Genomic DNA, 27571 nt, shown 5'->3' with positions numbered 1-27571 from the left:
TGTACAGAACTCTGTTCTGCGCCTAGTATTTTTCCTGGAGTCATTGGGCAGCAAACACCATGTTGACCATTACTTAGCCCTTTCTGAAGCCACACTGGCTCTCAGGTAAATGACCATCTTCTAGGTGAAAGATAAGCTTCTTAAGGAAGACTCTGGCAAGAATCATGATAGCAATGACTAAGAGAAAGAACTGTGATTGTCACAGGACAACATATTTCCTTTTCTTTTAAGTTAGCAACGAACTATTGCCACTCAGAGAAGCATTCTAATCTGTTGACATTAAGTCTTCTGGTAGTCATCTTGCCTTGGGGCTGCAGCTTTTGTTGAATGGGAATACAGTAGAACCTTGGTTTATGTATGCTTCACTGGACAAAGATAAATTTTCTGCGAAATTTGTCTTGCAGGACGAACAAAAATTCACAGTATTAACATCATGTTTGGACTTGAACGGCTCACAAAGGGATGACACTCAACTAGGGCAATGGGTTGGTTTTTTTTTGCCTTCATATGTTAAACAAAGGAACCTCAAGTCGGTATATAGCCTAATCGACTTCTTTCAGCAATGATCCTTCATGAAGGGACTGGAGGTGGATGCTAAAGACATTCAAGAGCTAGTGGAGGAACACAGCCAGGAGATGACGGATGAACTGATGGATCTGCATAAGGAGCAACAGTGAGAGGTTGTGGAGGATATCTCATCTGAGGAGGCTGAGAGGTTGGAGGAACTCCTCATGTCAAGTGACATTAGGAAAGTTTATCAGATGTGGGGAAAAGTGCAAAATTTTGTTGAAAAACATCATCTAAATAAGGCTGTAGCAATGAGAGCCATGAATATTTTTAATAATACAATGTCACATCTCCGTGACATTCTGAAAAAAAAAAAGTCAAAAACAAGTGTTGTTAGATAGATTCCTAGTCAGAAGTGAACATAAAGAAAAAAAAAACCAGTGAGTCAAAAAATGAAAGTAATTCTAAAAAATGAAAAATAAGTGAAGGCAGTAGCGTTAGTCTTACTTTTAGTGAAAGTAGCATAAGAGAATACTCCTGACGTTGAAATCCCCTATGTTCTCATGGAAGTAGATTCTCCTCCAAGCAATAACCCTTCTTCCTCCTTCCTCTCGTCTCCCTCTTGACTCCCATGACTCTTCTCAAAGGTGAAGTGCAGGTTAATTTGTTTTATTTTTGGTTTATATTGTGTACTAATCGTTGCTATTGTATTTTAGGTGCATTAGGGACAAAAAATTTACTTAAAATTATAAATAATTATTTTTATATGAATATTTTTGGGGATGTGGTACTGATCATCTGACTTTACATTATTTCCTATGGGAAAATTTACTTTGCAAAACGAACATATTACATGATAAACAACCTTGGAACAAATTAAATTCATATACCAAGGTTCTACTGTATTTAGCTTGGAGAAGATAAGTCTGTGATTGGTCTAGCACTCTGGGCCACACACTGCCTTTGTCACTCTCTTCTCCTTACAATGACAGTCTATTAAATGCCGATGTCTGCTGTGAGGGTGCATCCACAAAGTTTTATTGCATTTAGGTAAATGGAAAACAGTGATGAGGTCATGAGGTGCACAAGTCTTCAGTAGTAAGTGACCACTGCTGTTGCAGATTCCATTTCTCCCAAAGACTCCCTGCCATGTCTTCTAGTCTGTGCCTACTCTTGCACTAAAGTCAACCAGAATTATAAGCTTGTCCTCTTTTGACAATGGTCTCCAGGTCTTCATAAAATTTTTCTTTGCCCTCAGCCAGGGTTCATTATGGTGGAAGCATACACACTGATGATGGTGGTGTGGCATTTTCCTGCAAGTGGTAATTTTCCTGTCAAGTCTGTCATTCACTCCTTTCAGCAGGCATATGAACTTGTTGACTAGATTAGTTCTGACTGCAAACCCTGTATCAGCTTGACAGCAACTCATCTCAGCGACCACTCCAGAAAAACACATGTCCAGCTCTGACTTTAGTAAGCTGGACTTCATTTGCCAGCCTTGTTTCACTCAGGGCTGCTATTTGTATGTAGCACTTGCTGAGCTCTCTCGAAACAAGAGCTGGTCATCTTTCAGATCTACTGGATTTTTTTTGTTGTCCCTAAGTGCACAAAGTCCATATACTGATGGCAAGGGGAATCATCTTTGTACAAGTTTTTATACACTTTTTTGTGTGTTTTGACTACATGGTGGGATCCACACCTGCTGCAGTAAGCAAGGAAGGATTGGGTAAATCAGATAATTTTTAGGGCACCTTTTCTAGGCCCTCTTGCTACTCAGACAAGGGGCTGCCTGATCCCACTGCTGCTTCAATCCAGTGAGAAGATGACTCTGGCCTGGGCTGCCTGCCCGCAAGGTTGTGATCACAGCTCCCAGTGTATCTGCACCTACTGCTTTGTCACTTGCCTGTCACCACAGGACTTTGAGATGGGTAAAAATGGTTCTTTTGAGCCCTTCTCCCATCAATGCCAAACTCCAGTAAAGAGTCTACAAATAGCTGCTTTCTCAAACCCTGCTCACTTCTCAACCCCTTTTGAGGCCAATCTACTGAAACTTCTCTCAAATGTTACTATCTTTTAACTATTAAACTCAGTAGACTTTACTCAATCTTCATCTGTTTGATCTGTTTCCCCTCAACTGTCTCCGTCTAGATATTCTTTCGTCCTTTGGCTTACATGACAAAGAGCTCTTCTGGTTCTGGTTCTCCTACTAGCTTGACTGGCCATGGTTTCTTCAGTCCCTTTGGCCAGATCATCATCAATATCCCATCAGCTAAGGGCCAATGTCCCAGATGTTCTTTTTCTCTCTAAATGTCCCTTGTCTTGATCAATGGCCAATTATCTTTACAGAAATGACTGAGACCTATCTACCCAGCTTGAATCTATCCCTAGAATTACACAAAATCAGCTTCCTTTCACCACATTTTCCCCTCAACACCTCTAATTTGACATGTACCTACTTCTTTCTCCCTGAGTCTCCTCCTCACTTACCCAACCATTTTAATCAGGCAGGTTAAGGAAGCTCAGAGCCATTCTCTATGTACTTCTTTCTCTTCCCTCACACTAGGTGCCAATCAGATGCCTGGTCTTGTTACTGTAACTTTTAACATATTTCTGTCCTCCTCCCAATACCATTTTAATTCAGGGTCTCTATCAGTTCTCACTTGGACTATGGTAATAGACTTTCGATTATCTCCCTGCTTCACATTTTCCCTCTTGAATGAATCCTCTACATACCTGCCAAAATAATTCAAAGGCAGAGAATATTATGTCATTCTCTTGCTCAAAAACCGGTTCAGTAGTGTCCTAACAGCTCTAGAATAAAATGCAGACTCCCAAACTTGATACTTAAAAGTCTTCTGCAATGTGATTCCACCTCCCTTTATTTCATATTACCCTCTTCAAATGGAAATACTAACTGTTACTTGAATTTGACATTCCATCTCCTGCCTCTGGGCACTCACTCACCCAGTCTCCCATGCTTAGAATACTTATACTCTGGCTCTCTGAATCCTTATTTTCAGTCAAGTATTAGCTCAAATGCTGTCTTCCTCCACAAAATTTCCTTAGTGTTTCTTCACTCCTTAAATGGATTTTTATTTTTTTCCACCTGTGCTGAATTCTCTTAGTGGAATTTAAGCTCCTTGAGGGCAAAGAGATTCATTTCTGTACCCCAAAGCACCTTAAACACAGTTAAATGCTTAATAAATGTTGAGTTGAATTAATATATCCTCATTTTAAATGTTCATCGACTAACAAAAATAAAAATTCAAACAGCACATGGTCATAAATACTGTCTTATCTATCCCTAAACTATTTTAAGGGGAAAAACACTCACCTCCAGGATCTCTGTCAGGGTTGTACTCTAAGGCATTACTACAGATGAGATCAATATCTCTCAGGTAGTCCTTTACAGTCAGATATTTATGCAGATCAATCTTACTGATAACTAATGATAGGTCCATTGGCTGCTTTATTACAGTGACATAATCAGGAACCTACAAATGAAACAACACCTCTAGTAAATTCACCACTGAGCAGAAGCTGTTTTACCTTAAGATAGCTACATGATTAAAATCTACATCTGAGTTACCTAGCCAAACTGACTTTCAACTTCCCCCAAGAATGTTCTACTTTCATCAGACCATTTTCCTTACTGTCATTTTCAAAGATTGTGTTTTTTCCTGCCTATGGGATCTGGCCTGTGTTGCTTTTCCCCTGTGAAATATGATTCGTCCTCCATTTTGCATAGCAAAGTCCACTTATCTTTCAATGTTACATTTGAAGAGTTCTAAATTAGCATCTAATTGTTGAAGAATTATTTAAAAATAAGTTCTTTCTTGAACTACTATTGAAGCTTAATGAAGTCAGAATCCTCATCTTATTTCCGTTTGTATATCAAAGATTGCCTAGATAAGATATTCAGTATTCAACGAATAGTTAAACATATTGATATATCAAATTAAGCTTTTCTTAAACTACTACCATATTTTCTCTCTGTCCAACTAAGTACCTACTGTCAAATTCAGGCAGGTGACCTCAGTAATTATGAATATAGTTATTAAATTTAAACCTATTCTAAAACTCCAAGAACCCATGATTTCACTGGAATGTATAAAACCTTGACCCTTTTGGTCTTAGCTTAACTAAATTTATCTAGGCTGATTCTCAGCCAGATAAAAAGTTATTGTCACTGGGCCTGTATCTGGATATTTTCAGCTTCATATATTCTATGCCAGAATTTGAAACAAAAAGAAGCATTACCTTGGATCCATGTTCCACTGAAGTGGGACTTTGGATCAGAAAATGAAAAGATAAAAGGACATGATTATTTTTTAGACCTTCAAGAAAAATACCCTCAAAATATATAACCAGACAGCTTTATATTGCATAAGCTCATGCTCAGGTCCATTATGCGAAACGTATTAGGTAGCAAGTTTACATTTCTAAAAGGATTTATCTGTTGAACTAAAAACTAAGATACCTCATCAGGATCAACTGGCTTGGTAAATACTCTGAAGCGTTTGTCAATAGCGAGTCTATGAGTAACATTTCTTAGGAAAATTCTAAGTTCACGAAATGTATCCTCCTCTTGCTCTTCAAGACGTTTTACTTCCTCCGCTGTCAAGGGTTTTGGCTCAGGTGGTGGAGCTACTGGTAGGACCTCCAGTGCCTGTAAAACTTCAAATGAACCAAATATTTTAGAAAATAACCTTTGCTTCTCACCTCCTAAACTTAATCATAAACCAGAAATTCATGTGTAACAAAAGAGATATACAGTCACAATTTAAATAAAATATGGGACAAAAGTGCTATAAATTTTAAAATGTACTGATAAACAAAAAAAGAAAATTACCAAATTTTACCTAACAAATACACAGTTAAGGGAGTATTTCTAAGGAAACTAGAGAATCAAAATTTATGCTGATATGAAATAATGGTGGTATAAGAGCTAAAAGATAATGGAAGAAATGGGACACAATAAATAATTTCAGCTCTTTCAATCAACCTTCATATGCTTGAGGCCCAATCACTACACCAGCTGTCCATATCCAGAGATTCTCCATACTTGACTAAATTGTAGGGTAGATACTAACCTGCCTTTTTTTTGGATGCAGGAGGCTTAGCAGCTTGATTCAGAATTAAATCCTCAAAAAATTTTGTTCTTTCTTCACCACCAGGCAATTGGACATTGAAAACCTCCCCATAATCACTAATAAATAATTCTTGTACCTAAAAAAAAAAAATCAGGGAAATATACTTTTGCAAACTAAAGTCAGTATAAGTTTATATTTTTATAGTGCTTTAAGGTTTGTGGAAGTGCTTTAAAATTCTGTGATCCTCACAACAATCCTGAAGCAGGTGCTAATTATTATCCTTTTCATCAGGTGTGGAAACTAAGGTTCATATTTTAAAAGACTGGTGTAGGCTCGTAGAACTATTAAGTGCCTGAGGTGGAAGAAGAACTCAAGTCTACCTTGACTTCAAGTTCAGGTCTGTATCCATTACTATGTTCCAACATACATAGTACTGAGGATAAAATACACTCATTTATACAACTGGTCATAACATAGCAGGAATGACTGTTTTTGACATACAAACCTAAAAAATTACAGCCAGTGACAATGCATTTTACCAAGTAGTAAAGGGTAATTATGTTCACACTAAGCAATAGCTTGGTCCTTAACACAGAACCACATAAAAATTCTGAACAAGAGTTCAAAAGACTGTCTTTTTGGCTGCCAAAAAATAAGAGAATACAGATAACAGGATGAATATCTCTTTTGTCCCAACTCTAATCTCTCTTCTGAGCTTGACCCACAGTGCCAACATCCCAAAACCAAGCAATTCTTTTTCTGCTAAAATCTTTCTCCTTCTGATTTCCCTCTCATTAGCATCACTATTTGTATAATCAAAATCTTTTATTTGTTTTTTTTTCTCCCACACTTAACTAGCTGCAAAATCTTGCTATTTCTACTTCTTCCTATTTTCAATACCACACTAATAAAGGTCCTTATTAGCACCCAAATGGAGTCATATTGCAACAACTACTGACTGATTCAGTTTCCAAGCTGGTAGAGACTCCTCTAAACCATACTGCTCATTCCTGCAACTTAGTTTTTTCTTTATGTACAGATTTCAAGGGCTTCCCTACTTGAGGGCATAAAATAGGGATCTGACACATAAGTCAAGTTGGAAAAAGATTTTCTGTGAACAGTGAAGGCTTCCAGATGCTATTATTTCTGAATGACATGGTGCTGGCTGTATTAATTCCCAAAACATTCTGGAAAAGATTCGTAATCACCTAATAGACTTTCTTTTCATCATCCACACAGAAAAGAACAAGTGGATAAAGAACGTACACAGGCCCAGATTATTACATGCATCTGAATGGAGTTCACTTAGTGTATAGATCCTGGAGAGATGGTACAAATGGAAAACACACCAAGCCCAGAGATCAATGGGAGGAAAGTGAGGACGATTGCCTTCAGTAAATTACAAAGCTTCTTTTATAACCCCATGTTTCCCATGGGAACAAAAGTCCACCTCCTTAATATCAAAATTCTTCTGGTGTGCTAAAGGATAGCATTGAATATAATAGTGTTAGAAAAAAAACAAAATGAGTTCACTACAGAAGGCAATGGAAAAGTACATGGAGAATGTGAGCAAGCATTAACACATAACCAGAGAAACTCTGAAGGACAAGAATAAAAGCTGTCATTGGGAAGATGTATCATAAAAAAAGTGAGGAAGGTTTCCAACATGTTGGGTGGACCCCCTGTGGCATACTTATGGGAAGAAGAGGACAAGACTTCTATTGAATGGGGAGGCATGGTTGGGATGAGAGCTGTATGGCAGGAGGGGATTAACTAGTTACTAAACATTCACCAGTGAACAAAAGTGGTTTTACCTTAAAATAGCTATGTGATTAACCAGAGGCTGCCATTAATTGGGGAATGACTGAAAAAATTATGATTTCCAAATGTGGTAGAATAGTATTTTATCAAAAGAAATGACAAAAAAGGAAAGACTCAAAAGAAATGTGGGAGAATTATATGAACTGATGCAAGTGAATGGAACTAGGAGAAAAATTTATATAATGACTCCAAAATTATATAAACGAAAACACACCTTTGAAAGACAAGAACTCTAAGCAATGAAATGACCAATCACTACTTCATAAGGCTAATGCTTCCTGTCTCTTGGCAGAAATGATGGGCTAAAGGTATGGAATGAGACATGTATTTTCTGACCTGGCCAAAGTGTTGACTTATTTTGCCAGGGCTTCTACTATTCTACAGTTGTGAGGAATGAGTGAAAAGACCATTGATGAAACAATAACTTGAGGGGCAGGGGAAGAGAAGAATGAGAAAAGAACTAGAGGAAGGTATGCAGGATGATGAGTGACCTTTTGTAGAGGATTTATGGGAGGACATGGATAAGAGTTGCACAGGATGAAAAAACGTAAATCATTTGCATTATGTAGTTAGGAAGAAAACAAACACTGATAAGATCACAGATTCATTCAAGTATACATTATGGGCACTGGCAGAAATATAAAAATATTTATAATTTTAAAAGAAAAGGACTGTAAGTTGGCACCAGTTATTTCACAAGCACTCGGTTGAGATTCACAGTCACAAGATCAAAGGACTTTGAGGTAGAAGGATCTTAATCTAATCCCCTCTTTTTATGGATGAAATCACTACGGCACAAAAAAGAGAAATAACTTTCCAGAGCTCACATTAGCAGTAAGTGGCACAAGTGGAATTCAAAATTAACTCCTATATATCAGTGAGCTAAAGCACACAATTCTAAAGCTTTTATAATTTGGTTGGATTTCTAATTATACTGTAGGACACTAATACTTCGGTTTAGAATAAGAATATATACATTCAGTTATTCTTAGAAATAAAATTATGCCTGCAGAAGGTCGTGGCAACCTTCTAGCAATAAATCCTATCTTTTCTGCCTGGGAAACAATATGCCAGTTGCTTCTAGCAAACTTGTCAAAAACCATCACACTTGATAGCTGGCATAACAAATATCTTGATTATATTATTTGTAGTTTAAGAAAAGCTTTTTAGTCTAAGCTTCTTCTGTAGACCATGGCTTAATGAGGGTGGACTTCTGGGATGGAAGGAACCCAGGGTGGTTATTTCTCCAGGTCTCCTATCCACTAGAATCACTGAAGAAAAGGCAACAACATTATTAGTAGAGATTTAATGAAAGATATGCTGTGGTAAGGTAAGGATCTCTAATAGTCAGCAGGGATGATATAAACTTACTAGAAATACTGTGTTTTCTCCAAAATATTGTATAATAAGTATTCAATAATTATTTATTAATTGAACTGTATTAGGATTTTATAAGTTTCCCATTGCATTTTCACATTCTTGTGTACATATGCTTATGTCTTAATTCCCCTACCAGATCGTAAGTTCCTTTAGGGCATGGTCTACATAAATCATCCTGTTATTCCTTATTCCCCAAATATTTATTGGTATTATTACAAAGAAAACAAAGTACTGCATTATCAGAAACAAGTGACCTAGAAAACAGACCAAGGAAAGAGTGTCATTGGACTACGCAAAAACCATGATTAAAAAAGAAAGAAAAAGAGCCTACATATCATATTCCAAGAAATTACAAAACTGCACAAGCCTCCTAAAACCAGATGGTAAAGTGAAGAAAATAAGAGCACCCTAAAGTAAACTTCAAAATTAAAACTCCCAGCAACATTTTAGGCAAAATCTACAGTTTCCAGTCAAAGAAAAAATACTCTGGCACAGGCAGAAATTCAAGTACCTAGAAGCCACAGTGAAGATCACACATGATTTGGCAGTCACCAATATAAAGGAATGAAGAACTAGCAGTATGCCATTCCAGAAGGCAAAGGATACAGGTTTATAACCAAAAGTAACCTAAGATGCAAAACTGAAAATAATCAAACAGGAAATGGGACTTTAATGAAATAAAGGATTTCCAAGACTGCAGCTACATGGAAATTGAAAGTATTACCATAGGAGTCAAGAGAACCAAAAACAGGTAAACACAAATGAACAATCATAAGAAGCTAAATAAGGATAAATTGCTTATATGCTAATATTAGGAGAGAATACATGTGTTCCCTCTGAACCCTATTATCAATAAGAGTCATAGAGGTAGTCTAGTTTGACAGAAGGGCTGTGAGTAGTTCTGTTATGTCTTAAGATGTTTATCAAAAGAATGGAAAGGGGTGAAGAGAGACTATAGTAGGCAAGAAAGGGAGAGGAAAGTTGGGAAAAATGATTTCACATATTGGGGTATGTAAGTAATAGTCTATTCAAATGAGTTGGTTGGTGGTTGTCCTTTATTCTTGAAGAGGACCAAAATGACATCACTATGCTGGAGTCAAGATTCAATGTGTCCAGCTGTGGCTGATCAGGCCAATATGAGCTCTGAATGCTCTACCAGAGGTCAGGCACAAATAGTCCGTGTGAACATTTGGGGTGGATAGTCCAAACTTGTGCATCCTGCATTTCCTTTGAGCTATTTCAATTCTGCTTTGCTCATAGAGCACAACACCTTCTCTGATGTGGAAATGCCATGCTGAGTGGTCCTGTACCAATGTCTCCCATGTCACACATTCAATTCCAAAGTTCTTGAGAGAGGCCTTGAGCGTGTCCTTGTAGCGCTTCTTTGGATTACCATGTGAACACTTGCCCTGTGTGAGATCTCCATAAAATAATATTTTTGGCAATGTGTCTAGCTCACTGGAGTTTTGCTCTCTGAAGCAGAGTTTGAATGCTTGGCAGTTTAGCTGAGTAAGGACCTCAGTGCCTGGTATCTTATCCTGCCAGGTGAGCTTCAGGATCTTCCTAAGACAATTCAAATGGAAGCAATTCAGTTTCCTGGCATGGCACTGGTAGACTGGTCCAGGTTTCACAGGCATACAACAGTGAGGTCAGCACAATGGCTCTGTAGACCTTCATTTTGGTAGTCAGTCTCATACCTCTTCTCTCCCATACCTTCCTTCGGAGCCTCCCAAACACTGAGCTAGCTCTGGCAACGCATATGCCAATCTCATTATCAATGTGTACATCCCTGGAAAGTACTACCAAGGTAAGTGAACTTATCCATAGCATTCAAAACTTTTCCATTTGCTATAACTGATGGTTCCACGTATGGATGGTGGGAGGACTGATGGAGCACATTTTCTTGGCATCAATTGTTAGGCCAAAATTAACACAAGCAGCAGTGAATTGATCCATACTTCCTTGTATCTCGGCTCAAGAGGCTGCATCAAGTGCACAATCATCTGCAAAGAGAAAATCATGCGCCAACACTTCCTCCACTTTGGTCTTGGCTTGTAGCCTTTTCAAGTTGAAGACTTGAGGAGTAAAAAGAGGGGGAGAATGGTTAACTTTTGAATCTCACTCTTGTCTAAACTAGTTAAAGGAGGAAAGAATATACACAATCACAGAGATGGATACAGAAAAGTATTTCACTCAACGGGAAAACAGGAGGGAAAAGGGAGAAAAGGGTATTAGAGGGCAGAATAAGGAAGAGATTAGTCCTAAGAAAAACAAAATATAATGTCATACAAAACATTTATAGCTCTTCTTGTGGTAGCAAAAAATTGGAAACAGAGGGTACCCATCAACTGAGGAATGACTGTGAACAAGTTACAGTATATGTATAATCTGATGGAATACTATCAGAATTGATAAAGGGGAGAGTTTTAGAGAAACTCGAGAAAAACTGTATGAATTGATACAGAATGAACAGAGGAACAATTTATATAAAGACAACAATGTTGCAAAGTCAAAGAATTCAAAAGATTTAGGAATATTGATCAGCATAATGACTAAGAACAATTCCAGAGACCTAATGATGACACATGCTAACCACCTCTTGATAGCGAGGTGAAGGATTCAGGTACAGAATGAGACATTTGTTTTCCTTGATAGTACATATTTATAACAGGAGTTTTACTTTTCTTTTTCAAGGGGCATGGGGAGGGAGGAAAAGTAAGATTTTCACTAATTGGAAAAGAAATTTAATTTTAAAAAGTCTTATGCTACATTTAATGAAGCTCTTCAGATTATATTCTTTGCCAATATTAGCTACAAGTTATTATACAGTTATCCACTGAATCAAAGAATATAAAATCTAATTAATGTCATTTAGTGATCAAATGAGGTAATATGTGACATGCTTTGAAAATCTTAAAGGAATATGTAAATGTGAGGCACTATTTTCTTTGAGGTGAAAAAGTAGATTTTTATTCATATGACTAGACCAGTAGTCTCCTAATGAACTAAAAAATTAATTCAGCACTGACACATTTTATTACCAGCTGTCTTAAGAATAAAATTGTTTTTTGAAGCCCTAACACCAACTGTAAGAATTAGCACAAGCCCATGGGCTTAGAGGCTAAAAAAAATTAGGGCAGACTGTGAGAAAATAATCATAACAGAAGTTCTCTGGATTCTCAGTCATTTGGTTATTAGAGTCAATACACCTAAGTGAAATAAATTTGCTAATTTAATCATTAATTTTCAATATGCTTTCCCACTAAACTCTTACCAAGATATTAAAAAGAAAATTAATGATTTGAATTTTATCTCATTTCATTTCTCACCTTATGGTGCAGGTACTAATGAGCAGTAGAGGGTTCAAATGCTAGGAAATATTAAAAAGGGAAAAACAAGAAACCTAAATATCTTATGTTTGATAATGCAAGAATTAGCCTTTATAGTCTAAATATACATGATTAATTTAAAGCTTTTTGGTTTTGAAATGATTAGGGTACAATTATAAAGTAAAGAAGATGGACTTGAGTATGGCTTATGGAAACAAATTTCAGCATCTCACTTTTTCCATAAAGCTTTATAATACTTATTAGAAAAGAGTTTCTTTTCATCTCAGTTAGAGAGGGAATTCCCAGTTATGCACCCTGACCTGTGCCCAATTACGTTTTTAATCTTGCTTCTAAAATGTATATACATATAACCCACATTTGTTAAATATACTTAATATTCATTTCTTTTTGGTGCAATACTTTTATTCCTAAGTCTTAAATGATTTATACCTGTGTCTACTTGTCAGTCTCTTAAATAAAAGATGGCATAGATAGCAATGATTATATTTATAACTATCGTGCCGTGCTATGTTAAATTAGGCACTTAAAAGTATCGGCTTTCAAATATTATGAGCATTATCTCAATTCTCATGCTCTACTCATGTGACCTTTATTTACCTCAGCTACACACAGTAATAATCACAAACTTGATCTCACACACCCACTAAGGTCCTACATCTATGATCCAGAATGCTGAAATTTCCACTTCTAATAACACATTTTTCATCTCTTGCTCTGGCTCACTTACCTAAAATCATACTAAATCATATCCCCCCCAGTTACTTCCTGCTTATTATTCTCCTAAAGTCATCAGCTAGGTGGCAAAATGAAGACTGTTGGCCTGCAGTTGGGAAGATTCATCTACATTAATTCAAATCTGGCCTCAGACACTTACTAGGTGGGTGATCCTAGGTAGTTAACCCCATTTCCCTCAATTTTCTCATCTGTAAAATGAGCTGGAGAAGGAAATGGTAAACCACTCCAGTATATTTGCCAAGAAAATTCCAAGCGGGGGTCACGAAGAGTCAGGCACGGCAGTCTTCACTCTGCCACCTAGCCACTGAATGTCACTTAAGGAGTCCCGCAATCATGCTGACTGGATCCACTACGAATTTATCTAATTTCATTTGGGTTTTCATTGCTGCATGACAATCTTTTTATTCCTTCCTAACAAATTCCTGATTAAGTTTCCCATAACAGCAAGAGTTCCAAATTTTCTTCTCTCAACCTTCCTACACTATCATGTTGCCCTTCAGCACAGAACTTTATCTAAAAATTTACTGAGAAAATAAAGGCCATTTAGCATGAGCTAAAAATTCTTCCTCATTCCACAATGCAAACACCTGCTAAGCTATCTCCCATTTTCTCCTCCTTTGTTTCAGTTTCTGAAAGAAGGGGTGGTTTTTGTCCTTACTAAGGCTCTTCTTTACTGTTTACTTTTACTTGATCCCATCACCTCTGGGAATTTGCCCTCTCATTCCTTCTCTTTGATAATCTTTCCTAATCTACTTGCTGCTCAGGTCTTCCCCTCATCCTTGAAAAAATAACCTTTCACCTGACCCCATCCCCCTTTATAATCCTATGATCCTTCCTTCCTTTCATAGTCAAACTATTAGAAATACTTGTTTACTCTTGTTACTGCCATCTACCAACTCTCACTCACTTCTCAGTCCCTTGCAATCTAATCTAATAAACATTTACTAAGGACCTAGTGTGTGCCAGGCACTGTACTAGGTGGTGGGGATACAATTAATAAAAAGACAGTCCCTGCCCTCAAGGACTTACAGTCTCACAGGGAGGTCAAAAGACAACACACAAAAAGGAAGCAAGAAAGCAAAGGTGAGGGGGGGAGGAGAAGAGGAAAAAAGACACCAGGATGGGGGTAATCTTGTTCTGTGGAGCTGAAACCAGGCAAAGCAGCAGATGCAAAGCCACTGCTGGTCATCAATTATTTCTTAACTGTTGGAGCTGAATTAATTTTTCCAAGTCCTTCTTGTCCTCTTTTGATCAGCCCCTTGGATGCGTTCTTCCTTAGGCTTTTGTGATATTTTTCTTTCCTAATTCTCTCTCCCATCTCTCTGACCACTCCTTTAACAAAAATTATTACGCAGCATGTCGTAGTGATAAGGATTTAAAAATACAAATGGATCCACTTGCAATCCTATGTATACATATTTTTCAGTTAATACTGTCCATTAATTATCAATAACAGTAACATTAATAGTAGCCCTACCCAGTAAGGCAATACGATAGAATACTTTTTTCACCACTCCTCTTTGGCAGTATGAGCCAATAATTTTAATGCAGAACAACATCACTGTATAGCAACAAATTACATCTTAAGTGCTGTAACCCTGAGGTTCCATTTCATACCTTGAAAATGGGCAAAAACAACAAAATGGCAATAGTAATGGTTGGAGAGGTTGTGGGATGACAGGCATGCGAATACTTTGGTGGAGCTGTGAAGTAGTTCAACCATTTTGGAAAATAATATGGAATCATGCAAATCAAGTGAGTAAAATACCCAGTTTTTGAACCAGAGACCACATTACTGGGCTTATACTCCAAGGAAACCATCAATAAAAACAAAGTCCCCACGTACACCAAAACATTTATAGCAACACATCTGTGATAGCAACGAATTGGAAACAATATATGCCCATTGACTGGGGAATGGTCAAACAAACTGTGGTACTTGTAACAGAATACTGCTGTGGTGCAAGAAATGATGCATGATAAAGAGAGGCATGGAAAAATTTGTGAAGTAAGCAGAACTAAGAAAACAACAAGCAGTAACTACAACAGAGATGGAAAGAACAATACACACCAAAATAATCAAAAGAGAATGTAACAACGATAAAGATCCAGGACTCAAATGAAGACACTCCAGTTTATTCCTTCATGGACATGAGAGGTCCACTGGTGTTACACATTGCACATTTTAGGAAGTTTCCAATGTGTTAGATATGTTGATGATTTTTTCTTCTAAAAATTACTTTTGCTATATGAGATGGCTCCCTGGGAAGGGGACGGATACTTGGGATAACTATGATGATATAAGAAATAGACGAAATCAAAAACTTATAAAATTAACACATTACTGATTCAACTTTCTAATCCATTCTGCTCTCCTCTTATTTTATAGGTGAGTTCAAACCATTCACAGTTGTGATTGTGTATTTCCCTCCCTCCTGTCTTCTTGTCCCTATTTACAAGTAAGGTGACAGAAGAGGGACTGTGGTTGACCCTTGCGATCTTAGAAACAGTTTATAACTTCTGCAACAGCTCTTCTTTTGTCCTACCTGGCCCATGATGCCAGGTTTTCATACTTCCTTCCTTTACTTTAATCCCACCTTCAAATATTTCTTTGTTTTTCTTGTGAATATTTCCGTACCTCTCTGGCCCTCCAACCTTAGATCCTTCTTTATCTCTCTTTTCTCTGTTTCCCTTTTGAATTTAATATATTTCTCTGCATGTGTTAACTGTGTTCAATTTCCCTTTATCCTATTTGGATGAAAGTGAGGTTCTTGGGATGTTCTTCACCTCACCCTTTTCTCCAAGACTATATACTCATCATCTCAGGCACCTCTATTAAGCAGTGATTTTCCTTTCTTTCTTGATACGGTACCCACTCCACTATTTCTGTGTTCTCCTAAGATCATTAAAACAGAACAAAACCACCCATTGGCCTTCTGCCATTTTTATCTTTCTCTATGATCCTTAAGGATACTAGGTTTCTGAAAAGACACAGTTCTTATCCTTATACAAACATGTTTTACCATTCATCTCTACATATGACCTTCCAATTAAACAGATCACCGCCCCCTCCACGTACCCAATGTTTCCATTTCCAAAAGCCTACTCTGTTCCAACCTTTTCATTGGAATAGCCTGAAAAAAAATCTCTATTGTATTATCTATTCCTCTCCTTTCCTCCCAGGATTATATTCAGTTTTGCTGGACAGGTTACCTTTAGTTGTAAACCTTTATAGTCCAAGCTCTCTGTTGCTTGAGAGTGGTAGCTTCTAAGCCTTGGGTAATCTTTACCGTAGTTTCTTCCTACTTGAACTCCTTTTTGGCCACTTGTAGCATTTTTCTTTGACGTGAAAGCTCTCTAGGACATTCCTGCAAGTCTGCATTTTGCAGTTTCTTTCTGGCAGTGACCATTAAATTCTTTCTATTTTTACACTTTGGGCTCTGGTTCTAAGAGTTCTGGGTAGTTTTCATTGATAATTTCTTACACTTACAGCACCCAAGACTTTTTCTGCTCATGGATTTTAGTCTGATAAGTCTTATATTATTTCTCCATGACCTGTTTTTCAGGCCAATTGTTTTTTTATATTATATCCCTTAAATTTTAATTCTATCTTTCATCCCACTCCTTATTTTTTTGGTTTTAGTTTGATGTCTCTTCTTGTTTCACTGATTTCACGTTCTCTCTCTGGCCCATTCCAATTTTCAGGACATTCTGTTCAGAAACTTTTGGTCATTTTTACCATTACATCATTGCTATCTTTCCCCCCCATCTTTAAAAAAAAAACAAAAACTTTGGACTGTTGTTTCATATACAGTTTCTCAAAAGTCTTAGTGTAGTTTTAATCTTGACTAGCTTAAAGAATCACAGTAAGTTTAAGTTTTAATAGCTTAGACCTGAACTTGTGGGACACCACATGCTTACAGTGTCCCAGTTCTGTTGACTCTATCAACTTCCAGTTGCTCAAGGCTCTGCTCAACTGAACATTCCATCCTGACTTTCTTTAATTATTGGTGCCTCCCTCCTTAGTGATACATTCTTCCTCAAGAAGAAGGTATACAGTTCATCCATGTTCAGAATGTCACTATCTTTTAAAAAATTATTGTGGTCACACCACCACATAAAGCTATTTTCTCTTCACTCTTTCCTGGTGTACTACAAAAGAGCAGTCTATACTCAATGGCTTCACTTTGTCATTACTCATTTATTCTCCAACCTCTATCTGGCGTCGGCTTCTGCACTGAAATCCATCTTTTTAAATGACAACTGTTAGATTCAACTTGGTCCTATCTATAAAATTTGTCATCACTGCAGAATATCTACTTCTTCATTTACTTCCACAACACCAATCTCTCTCCTGGTTCTCTTGCTACTTCTGTGGTTGTTCCTTCCTTTTTCCCTTCCCCTTCTCAATGACTTACTGGATATTTCTATCTGAATATGTACTGGTTAATACTTCAAATAGAACACAGTCAAAACAAAACTTATTTTAATATTTACAAAAAGAGTACAGGATATAAAATCAGAGGATATGATTTCAGATTCAGGCTCTGCTACTATCTGTATGTTTGTGGCAAATCACTTGATCTCTACAAGCCTAGCACGTCAAAGAAGAAGTGGGGCTAATTACCTCCAAGACCTCCTCTAGCCTAAACCCTATGACTTTTTGATCTTCCTGCAAAACATGCCTCTCCCGACTCCCCCATTTCTGTTGAAGCACATCATCATTACTGCAAGAACCCAGATCAAGATTTCAGTCATCCTTAAATCTTTCAATCATTTTCCCCAGTGACTCTCCACATTACCCTCCAGAATAAAATATAAATTCCCTCTTGGTTTTTAAAGTCTTCAATATAACCTAGACACTTCCTACCTTTCCAGTCAGTCTCCTTATCACCCTCCCCCCGCAATACAGTGACACTGCCCTCCATGTTGCTCCCCACAAAAAATACTCCATCATCTCCTGACAGGGTATTTTCAGAGGCTGTCCCCTCATACCTCTCCTCACCTCCATCTCTTCCTTACTTCAAGTCCAAGCTAAAATCCTACCCTCTAGAAGAAGTCTTTGCAGAAGCCCCTTAATGCTAGTGCCTTCCCTCTGTTGATTACATGCAATTTATTATCTATATCTTGTTTATCTCCCCCATTAGACTGTGAGCACCTTGAGAGCACGGACTGTTTTCTTTGTAACCTCTAATGGTCAGCACAATACCTGATGCATAATGGGCACTTAATACTTGATAACTACCTGATTGACCCCACATCTAAAGAGCTGCTAAGTCCTGTTAATCCTACCTCTGCAACACCTATAGCAGCTAGCACAGTTTTTTTCTATTCCTACTGCTACCAAAGTATTTCATATCCCTGTTAACACCAGTCCTGTTAATTATAATGGACTTTTACAGGTCTTATAGACACCAGTCTCTCTGTTCCCCAATCTAATGTTCACGCTATCAAGTCATCTTCTAAAACAGAGGGTTTATACTTCTTGACAAACTATCAATGGGAGTAGGGCAGAGGTAAGTTTTCTATCTATGGTAATTAACATCTTTTGCACCTGGAAAATAAACTGACAAATGTTTCTTGAATACAACTTCTTCAATTGATAAATTAATGTGAATAAGGATTCCTCCAAATCATTCAATTTATCAAAACTCACACACACAAAAAAACCCCAATGCTTCAAACCACCAGTGATTAGAGAACTGCAAATTTGAGCATCTCTGAAGATGACAAAAAAGAAAATGACAAATGTTAGAAGGGCTGTGGGGACAAGGCACATTCATACACTGCCAGCAGAGCTATAAATTGGTCCAGGGGTTCTTAAGGGAGGGGAAGAAAAAAAAAATTAAAATTCAGAAAAAAAATGCCCAATTTCCAATCCATGTTGTTTTGGTTCTCCCCTGAATTACAGTTTATGGATCTCCAGGTTAGATGGAGGGAAATAGATAGGCATGGATAAACAGAACAAATTGCCAAAAGGGAAGGATCGCAAAAGGGGCAAAGCAATAGGAGCGCTAGCTTAGAACCACATTAAAATTTAGTCTAAGACATGTAGGCCATTTTTGCAAACCATCAAAGAGGAATTTAATTATAATAGAGTATCATCTATAAGACAGGGGCATGAAATTCTTAATTTAAACTCTAGGATAGTACTGGCAGGACCAAAGGAAAAAAGTGTGTCCAGACTCAAGACCCTTTTGTATTCACCCTGTACTTAATAAAAACTAGTCTGAAGACAGTAAAAAAAATAAAAGGTACCTCTTCTGGAAGAGCAGTATGTTGTATATCCGAAGTTGCAAGCAGTAAAACTGGAGCAAACGAGGGAATATTCTGTAATAATGTGGTAAAAGTAGCTTTAAGTGTTAATCCAACTGTTTCCCACCACAAGTGGATATGAGGAACATATACTATACTTGGGGCTGTTCTTTTGGCTTCACGGATCACCTAATAGGAGAAAAATTATCATTTTTAGTTAGAGAGGCAGCATATTTAAAAGTGTGCTTAACTTTCCAGAAAAACCCATGAACTATAAAATCTGTACTTTTAAATAAGTTTCTAACAATATATTCACACGCAACCTTCAATTCTGTCAAATCTTATTATATAATGTCTTCAATTGCTGTCAAAAGAACAATGAATTTGATAGCAAATTTTAAAGAAAGAAAAATATTCCTGTTAAAGCCTTCTATTTCAATTAGTTATTAAAGTCCTATAATAAATCAAGGTTAGTTTTAACAGCTTTTTAAAAGAAACTCATTCCCAAAGATGGAAATTAAAAAGAGTCAAAAAAAAATCTATTCATTACTATAATAATTATAGCTAGCATCTATAGAATGCTTTATGTTTACAAAGCACTTACTTCATTTCATCTTTATAATAATCATGTGAGAGAAGTGCTATTATTATCTCTATTTTACAAAAGAGGAAACTGAGGTTAAGAATAAGTACTTGCCCAGGGTCACAAAGCTATTAAGTATCTAAGCCAAGATTAGCATTCAGGTCTTTTAAACTACATGTCTAACATTCTATTCACTGTACCTTCTAGCTGCCCACTATAGCAAAGATTGAAATGTTCTAAATTTTTTCTGCAAGAGACTACTTTAAACATAACACTTTTTTTTTTTTTTATAACACTGAACTACCTGGGCACATGTTTCCTCAGGTGATGTGGTACTGACTCCAAAAAGAACAGGAAGGTCCAAGGTATATACTGTAAACTTTTCCAAAGCATGAATCACAGCAGGTGCCAAGTGAGAACTCTGCCCAAATCCTGGCTCTCCTACTATCAAGATTCTTGGTCGAAAAGATGTAGGCTGGTGATAAGCATTTCTAAAATGACAGTGAATGTATTCCAATTTTTAAAAAGCACTTCAGTAAATGTTCTACAACAATATCCCCATCCCCAATTACGGATGTTTGAATATTTGTAATTCAAAGGCTTAACTACACTTAACCCACTTTAATAAATATCACTGCTATATTATTATCCTTCCCAATTTCTCTGATAGTTTTTCAAAGCAAACTAATCTATATGCAGTACTATATGTTACTCTAAAAATATTGACAACCTTACCATAACTGAATACATTTTCTAACAGAGGCTAAAAGTAGTATGAAATATACATGACAGATGATATACAAACTTGCATAAACACAAATTCAAGCAAATTCATTCAAACGTAGCTATTAGTTAAAATGTTTACGTTTAAAAAGATGCCCTTAAGGTTGCTTTACCATTTAACTCATCAGGTACCTGAGTCAGGCATCAAAGATCCCCTTTGATTACAACTGAGTCTCAGAGTGCTAAGTGTATCCCTAACACACACAAAAAAACATACCTAGTGAGATGAAGAAAATTAATATTTTCTTTCGTTTTACTGAAAGGCTTCTGAGAAAGTCCACTTTCATATACCGAGAGAACTTCATCATCACTATATGCTAAGTCACTTTCTAGTAGAGGCCCAGGGACATCTACAAAACAAAGTATCATATCCCATATTAGTGACTTTGCCGGGTAAATTTCAACTGATGGTAAGGCAGACAGCTATTTTAGACCAGGGGTTCCATGGAGAGCTAAGAATGACATATAAAATTTAAAATGAAACTGTATCACATTTAAGAATGTGAAAAGCATTCTTAACTCTAGGAAGACAAAAACAGGTAGCCACCCACTGGCTACAGTTTGCTGACTTCAGATTCAGACTGTACTGCAGTTTGGAAACTGAGTTGAGGCTAGAGGAGTAAGAAGATTCCTAGGAATTTTTCAAGGGAAAAAACCCCAATTTTTATGAAGGCAACAGATGACAAATGACTTACGAAAACATATCACTAACTTTAAATCTGGCAGACCAGGATAAATGGAAATGTAAATCTATTGCACTTATAGGTATAAAAATTGCCTTCCTTAAAAAATGTCACATTCACAAACATTTTTAGAGGTTGAAAGGAACAGACTTCAATTATCATTTAGTTTTAACCCACATCCAAAAGAAATTTCTAACATAACCACCTGATAAATGGTCACCTAGCCTCAGATTGAAGACCTACGATTAAGGCACTCCATTCTATTTTGTTTGGAAGTTTTTCCTAACATCAAGCCTAAATGTGCTTCTTTGTAAACTTCCTCCGATTACCTTCTATAGCCAAATATAAGCCTAACCCTCCTCCTTCCATAGGATAGTTCTTATAATTTCATTATCTGTTATGTCTGGAGTCGTCTCTAGACTAAGCATCTCCATTTCCTTCAACCAATCTTCATATGACATGGACTCAATGTTCTTCAAATCCAAGTAAGACACTTGTTTATTTAAGACTTTATACCTGACTTTGGTCCTTTATTTGCTCCAAGTTCTGCATGTGGAAATACTCTTTGTATGGCCCCTAAGATCTTCTGAACAGTGCTTTCAAGAAGAGGTTTCACAATAGCAGATAGTGCTTGTCCTGGTGATGTCACAGCCCTTTGAGAAGCTGGTATTATCTTTTGCATAGCTACTACAAAATCCTTAGCCGAGATATTAATTGATGAGAGATCCAATTGCAGTTTTTCACTACTTGTATATATCTGAGGGTAACGTCTACGTAGAGCACACAGAGCAGCTTCAGAACATATGGACTTAATATCTGCACCACAGTATCCTATTAAAAAATGTTATCATGAAAAGAGAATAAAAAGAGTTTAAGACAATTCAATAATACTGCAGTAATAAACTTTAAGCAAAAAAAGATTTCCCAGTTCTCCCAGATGAAAAGCATATGGACAGTTGTGGGCAAAGATTCTGGTTTAGTGGCAAAAGGAACTAAATTAACCCCTTCATTTTATGAATGAGGTAAGTAAAGCCCAACAAGGTAAAGTGGATGTATTCAGTCACACAGATATAGTGATACAAGAGCCAATGTTAGCAAGACAAGGAACAAAATAATAAATCATCTGAGGTTGCCCTCTTACAAATGACTCAATGATTTATTCTAAATTATATCGAGGTCTTGGGCAAGAAGGAAATGGCAAAAACTAAAGGGCAGATGACACATCCAAAGAAATCTCCAATACCTCCTATAAATTCAACGTTGAAACAAAATAAAACCCAAATACAATTAAGTCAAAAAACCCAACTGTACAGTGTAATTTATTAAGTATTGTAGTACTCCTTAAAAAAATGTTTACCAACACATTTTTCTGCAAGTTCTTCAAGAAATATATCCAATGGCTTGGGATTCCAATCTCTTGTGTGAATCTTTAGAATTTCTTTTCGAGCCTATAAACAAAACCACTCTTTAAAAAAATTTAAAAGAATAACATCACTTTTCCAAAGACTGCTAAACATTTTAAAATGGATTTCTTAAAAAAAGTTAACTGATGGTTAAAGTGAAGATATGAAATTAAGGTGAAAAAAGGGGAGGCTTTAGGTACGATTTGTAATTAATATTTGGTAAAGAACTGTTATTACACAGGCCTTCTCTCCATCCTAGTGCTTAATTTCTAGAAGTATAATTTTTCTGCTAATTCACACTTTTGTATCTATTTTATATATATTTAGGAGAAATTTAAGAGTCTGCTAGAGTTTAAAAAACATACTTTCACATTTAAACAGTATTTATAATACTAATATACTAGCTGTCAATGTACAAAGTAGATGAAATAATACTATTAAATTACTTTTAGGTGTGTATTAATTCTTAAATCATTTATTCAAGAGTAATAGATTTGCTTTCTCCCTGGGCAATAGATATGGATTTCAAAATGGTTTGCTGGGTTTGATGACTATATTCATGAAACAGACATTAAACGATTAAAGCCATGAACATTTCCTAATCCAAACTAAAAAATAAAATATTAAAAATTAAAAGAATTATATTTTGGTGAAGAGAAATAAGTTTAAACTTCTTTGTTTTATAGATAAGAAAATTGAAAAACAGTATTTCCCTCTTTTCTCTAGCAAATTTTAAATAATTTTAAGTAAATCAATTTTCTCCCAATTGCTAATATCTACTGAACTTAAGGACATTCTCATACATTTTTTAAAATGACCTCAACAATTTAATATCCCTTGTCATCATTTTGGGCAAAATACATATTCACATTCATGACCCAACTCTTTAAGTTCTTCAAATTCAGCAACCTCTATATCCAATCTCATTTCCATGCTTCAGTGACATGTCTACAACTTAACTTCACTCAGAATGACATCACTCTGGAATTCTCTCTGACAACAACCTTATCATGTTGTCTTACCTCTCCTATTCTCCTTCAATCCCACTGAATTCATCATTAGCTAGTTCAACTGTTCCCTTCTCAGTCTATCACCTGTAATCTTGTCTTCAGTTGCTATCTTACTCTGACTTCTTGTTTCACTTCTCTCAAATGTCTTTCACCCTTTCAAGTACCAGTTTCCCTAATTAGCCTGGCTTTTTATTTTCTCGAGTTGGGTGGGAAGGATGTTCACATGCATGGTTTCATGTCTGGAAACTCCTACAAATGCAGATCAGCAAATCGTGTATAACTTACGTGTTGCCTGGAGTTCTGAGAAATTAAATGACTTAACACAGAAACAAAGCTAATATAGTATATATCACAACCTAGGTCTTTCTTGACTCCAAGAATAGCATTCTACCAGCACACCATGTTGCCTCTCACTGTTTTGCTTTTAACTTGAAAACTAAGATTAAAATTGTTACACTATTTATTATTTGGAAAATTCATGCACTACAAGTTGGAATCACTGTTTCCAGGCATGTATTATTTGTGAGCATTTGTGCATGTGCATGTTTGTGAAGTGGAGGGAATCAGTCTGTATGCTGGAAGCAAATGTTATATTGAAAAGAATTTATTAAAGTGAAATGAAATTAATGTTAAGTCCTTACATCTTTATCAGGCAAGCTAAAAAGGAATTCTCTGTCAAATCGGCCAGGTCTTCGTAAAGCAGGATCTATAGAATCCAGTCTATTGGTAGCTCCAATTACAACAATTTCTCCCCTACTATCCAATCCATCCATAAGTGCTAGTAAGGTAGATACAATGGAACTAAAAAAAAAAAATAAAAGACACATACACAAAACTTTGGTTCAGTAAAAGTGGAGTAGTTATTAAAGTTGCATGAAATTTCATTTAACAAGTTTTGTTCTTTTTTGGTTCTACCAGAAGAGCGTTTTTAATCAAGGTGGTTCATTTGAAAATTAAACACTTTAATATATTATTCATTTAAATGAATATATTTTACTCTACACTCTCTGCTGAATTTTCTAGCGTATTTATCACAGTAAAAGGCAAACTCTATAAAGAAACAATAACATTTAGAGAGAAAAAAGCAATTTTTAAATGCTTAAATAAGAAAACATAAGTGATTTTTTTTTTTGGCCAAAAAACATTTGTTGAACAAAACTTTTCCCTCCTCAATATCCCAAAGGTACAATTCCTGATCCAGAACATGATTTCAATTAAGTTATAAAAAGAACCAACAATGTTATAAAAACAAAGCTACAACTATAAATATCTATAATAATTAAAGAGCACTTGACTGGCAAGAAGGAACCCTAGGATCTAGTTCTGGCTCTGCCAATTGTCAGCTGTGTGGTAGCTAGCAAACCACTTAAATTGTTTAGAAGACAAGAAACCAGTCAGAGAAAGAGAACTTAAGAATCACTGGACTCTGAAAATCATGATTAGAACAGAAAAAGAAAAGCCTAGACATTACACTTCAAGAAATCATAATGAAAACTGCTCATTAAGACCAGATGGCAATGTGGAGGTAGTAAGAATCTAGTCATCTTGTGAAAGGAACCTCAAGAGTTAGTCCCAGAAATGTCACAGACCAAATCCTGAGCTCCCCACGTCAAAGAAAAATCCAGAAAGCAGTCCAAATATCTAGGAACTACATTAAGGATCACCTAAGACTTGGAAGCTTCCACTATAAATGAGATCTTAGAACACAATATTGCAAAAGGCCAAAGACATAGGCCATTAACCAAGAATAACTTACTCAGCTAAGTTGAGTATATAATCCTACAGGGGCTAAAAACCGACTTTTAATGGAATAGATGACTTTCAAACATATTTGATGAGACCACCAGGGCTGGGTAGGAACTTTGAAATATAAAAAAGTCCACAGAAACCTAGAAAGGAAATTTTATTTTAAGCAACCGCAAAGGAGCTATATGATGATGATGCAGTGCTAACATTTTAATAAGTGGAAATGAAATGATTGTTAGTATTTTCTAAGGATATCAGGGAATTAAATAAGAATAACAGGTTCTGTGGGAGAAATGATTCTGAGGTTTTAAATGGAAAGAAAAAAAGAGGAATATACTAGTGTGGAAATGAGACAGAAGGGGCTAGAACTTGCTTTTTGTCATAAATAGAGTAAGAAGAATCATATACAAACATGGAGGAATGGGTAGGGAAGTGTTAAAATAGAGGATAATAATGGGCAAGGAATAGTCAAATGCAAAACAAACATCCTGTCCTGGAGGGATTAAAACAGGAAAAGAAAAGAACTAAAATCTAAGAAGGTTCTTTAGCTTGCTATTTAACAGAATGGATGAAAAAAAAAAAAACCTGTGGTATATGAATGTAACACATTATATGACATATAATTTATCGTATAATAAGAAAGCACCAAAGAAATTATTTCAGACAATTCTGGGTAATATGAACTGAAGTACAGTCAAGAGGACAATTTCTCTAAGAATGATACTGTGTAAAGAAAAAAACAACTTTGAAAGACTCAAGAACTCTAGTCAGTATAATGACCAACTGTGTCTCCATGGGGCTGTGTTAAAGCATATTGTTACCTCCCTCTTGACAGAAATGTGATGGACAACAAAGTGTAGAAAGAGACATGTTTTTGGACATGACCATGCTGTGGGTTTGTTTTGCTTGACTATGCTTATTTATTACAAGGGTTTTCTTTCTCTCATTTTCTCAATTTTTAATTGGGAGGAACAGGAGGAGTAGGAAGAACTGATGCCAAAAAAGGGCCATTGTAGTATTTTTTAAAATGCAAAGAAAAGAACAGAAGGTAATTCAGAAGGGATTAGACATGCAAGGATTTGAAAAGTAATGAGTAGGATTTATTATGAATGTATTTTTAAAAGTTGCATAAAAAAAGAAATTCCCGGGTTTCATACAGAATCTTCTTTTGTATTCTGGTGTTTATATGTAAATGCTCTTTGTATTCTGTTTCTCTTCAAAATAATTTTAAAAAATATTAAAAATAAAAAAGTGTTAAGACTCTAATTTACATGGAAATGCTAAGGTCACAAGAGTATACTAGATGTATAAACCTTATTGCCTTTGGACATCAGCTGACTGGGAATGTGCCACCAAATAAGGTGGGAATTAATGGAATTCATTAGGTGCCACCAGTGGAATACTAATGCACACTGATATATGAAGAGGTTGAATGCAGAAAATTCCTTGTATAAAAATCCTACCTGTGAATTTGATCTTGTCTGCTTGATCGAACAGGAGCCAGACCATCAATTTCATCAAAGAAAATAATGGAAGGACGCATCTGATAAGCCTAGAAGGCAAATTTACTATACTACTATTGGCGTTACCACAAATATTAAAAACATACACATTTTATCTCCATTTTAGGCAAAATTTCTGCTCTAGCTTTAATTTAGCACTGCATGATCGCACAAATCAAATTAAAATTCAAGAGCTTACTTTTGGTAGATGGGAAAAGATAAGCCAAATTTCTAGGAAATGAATTATAAACACATGTTCAATTTTATGTGTCCACTCATCACTGATACAAGGTATTGTCTTTATGTAAAAATCCAAAGTTTCTATTTTGTAATATGTTCATTCAACGATTAAAGTATTCTACTGAATATTTACCCAATTTCAAAGACAGTATGAAAGGCTCCCCCCCCCATCCCCCCCCCAACTTATTACAGTACTGGGTATAGAATAACCTAATTTTCTTACCTGATCAAATAACAAACGTAGTTGTCGTTCAGATTCCCCTACCCATTTACTCAAACAGTCAGCACCTTTCCTCATAAAAAAGGCCACTCTTTTTTCACCTTGACTGCATTCATTGGCAAGTGCTCGGGCAACAAGTGTCTTTCCGGTTCCAGGAGGGCCATAGAACAAACAACCCCTGTAAAACAGTATATTTTAAATGTCAAGACAAATCACAAATTGCAAATGTAATACAGTGACAGACATTTCATGAGTTTGTT

General features: G+C 36.2%; 1 protein-coding gene across 1 annotated transcript in view; it reads right to left on the bottom strand.

Annotated features, from left to right (window-relative positions):
- The window catches only part of ATAD2 (ATPase family AAA domain containing 2), a 75842-nt gene that overhangs the window by 20841 nt on the left and 27430 nt on the right, over positions 1 to 27571 (bottom strand). Inside the window, exons 12-22 of the mRNA XM_036740808.1 lie at positions 27315 to 27489; positions 26813 to 26901; positions 24245 to 24404; positions 22548 to 22638; positions 21707 to 22021; positions 20725 to 20857; positions 20029 to 20215; positions 19145 to 19330; positions 5601 to 5736; positions 4988 to 5184; positions 3842 to 4001 (exon numbers count right to left, since the gene is read on the bottom strand). Of these exons, the coding sequence (XP_036596703.1) occupies positions 3842 to 4001; positions 4988 to 5184; positions 5601 to 5736; positions 19145 to 19330; positions 20029 to 20215; positions 20725 to 20857; positions 21707 to 22021; positions 22548 to 22638; positions 24245 to 24404; positions 26813 to 26901; positions 27315 to 27489 (1829 nt within the window). The remainder of the gene's footprint in view (positions 1 to 3841; positions 4002 to 4987; positions 5185 to 5600; positions 5737 to 19144; positions 19331 to 20028; positions 20216 to 20724; positions 20858 to 21706; positions 22022 to 22547; positions 22639 to 24244; positions 24405 to 26812; positions 26902 to 27314; positions 27490 to 27571) is intronic.

The sequence above is a fragment of the Trichosurus vulpecula genome, chromosome 1, assembly GCF_011100635.1.
Source record: "Trichosurus vulpecula isolate mTriVul1 chromosome 1, mTriVul1.pri, whole genome shotgun sequence".
Taxonomy (NCBI): Eukaryota; Metazoa; Chordata; class Mammalia; order Diprotodontia; family Phalangeridae; genus Trichosurus; species Trichosurus vulpecula.
Note: the sequence above shows the minus strand (reverse complement) of the source record. Positions and strands in the feature narration are given on the sequence as shown.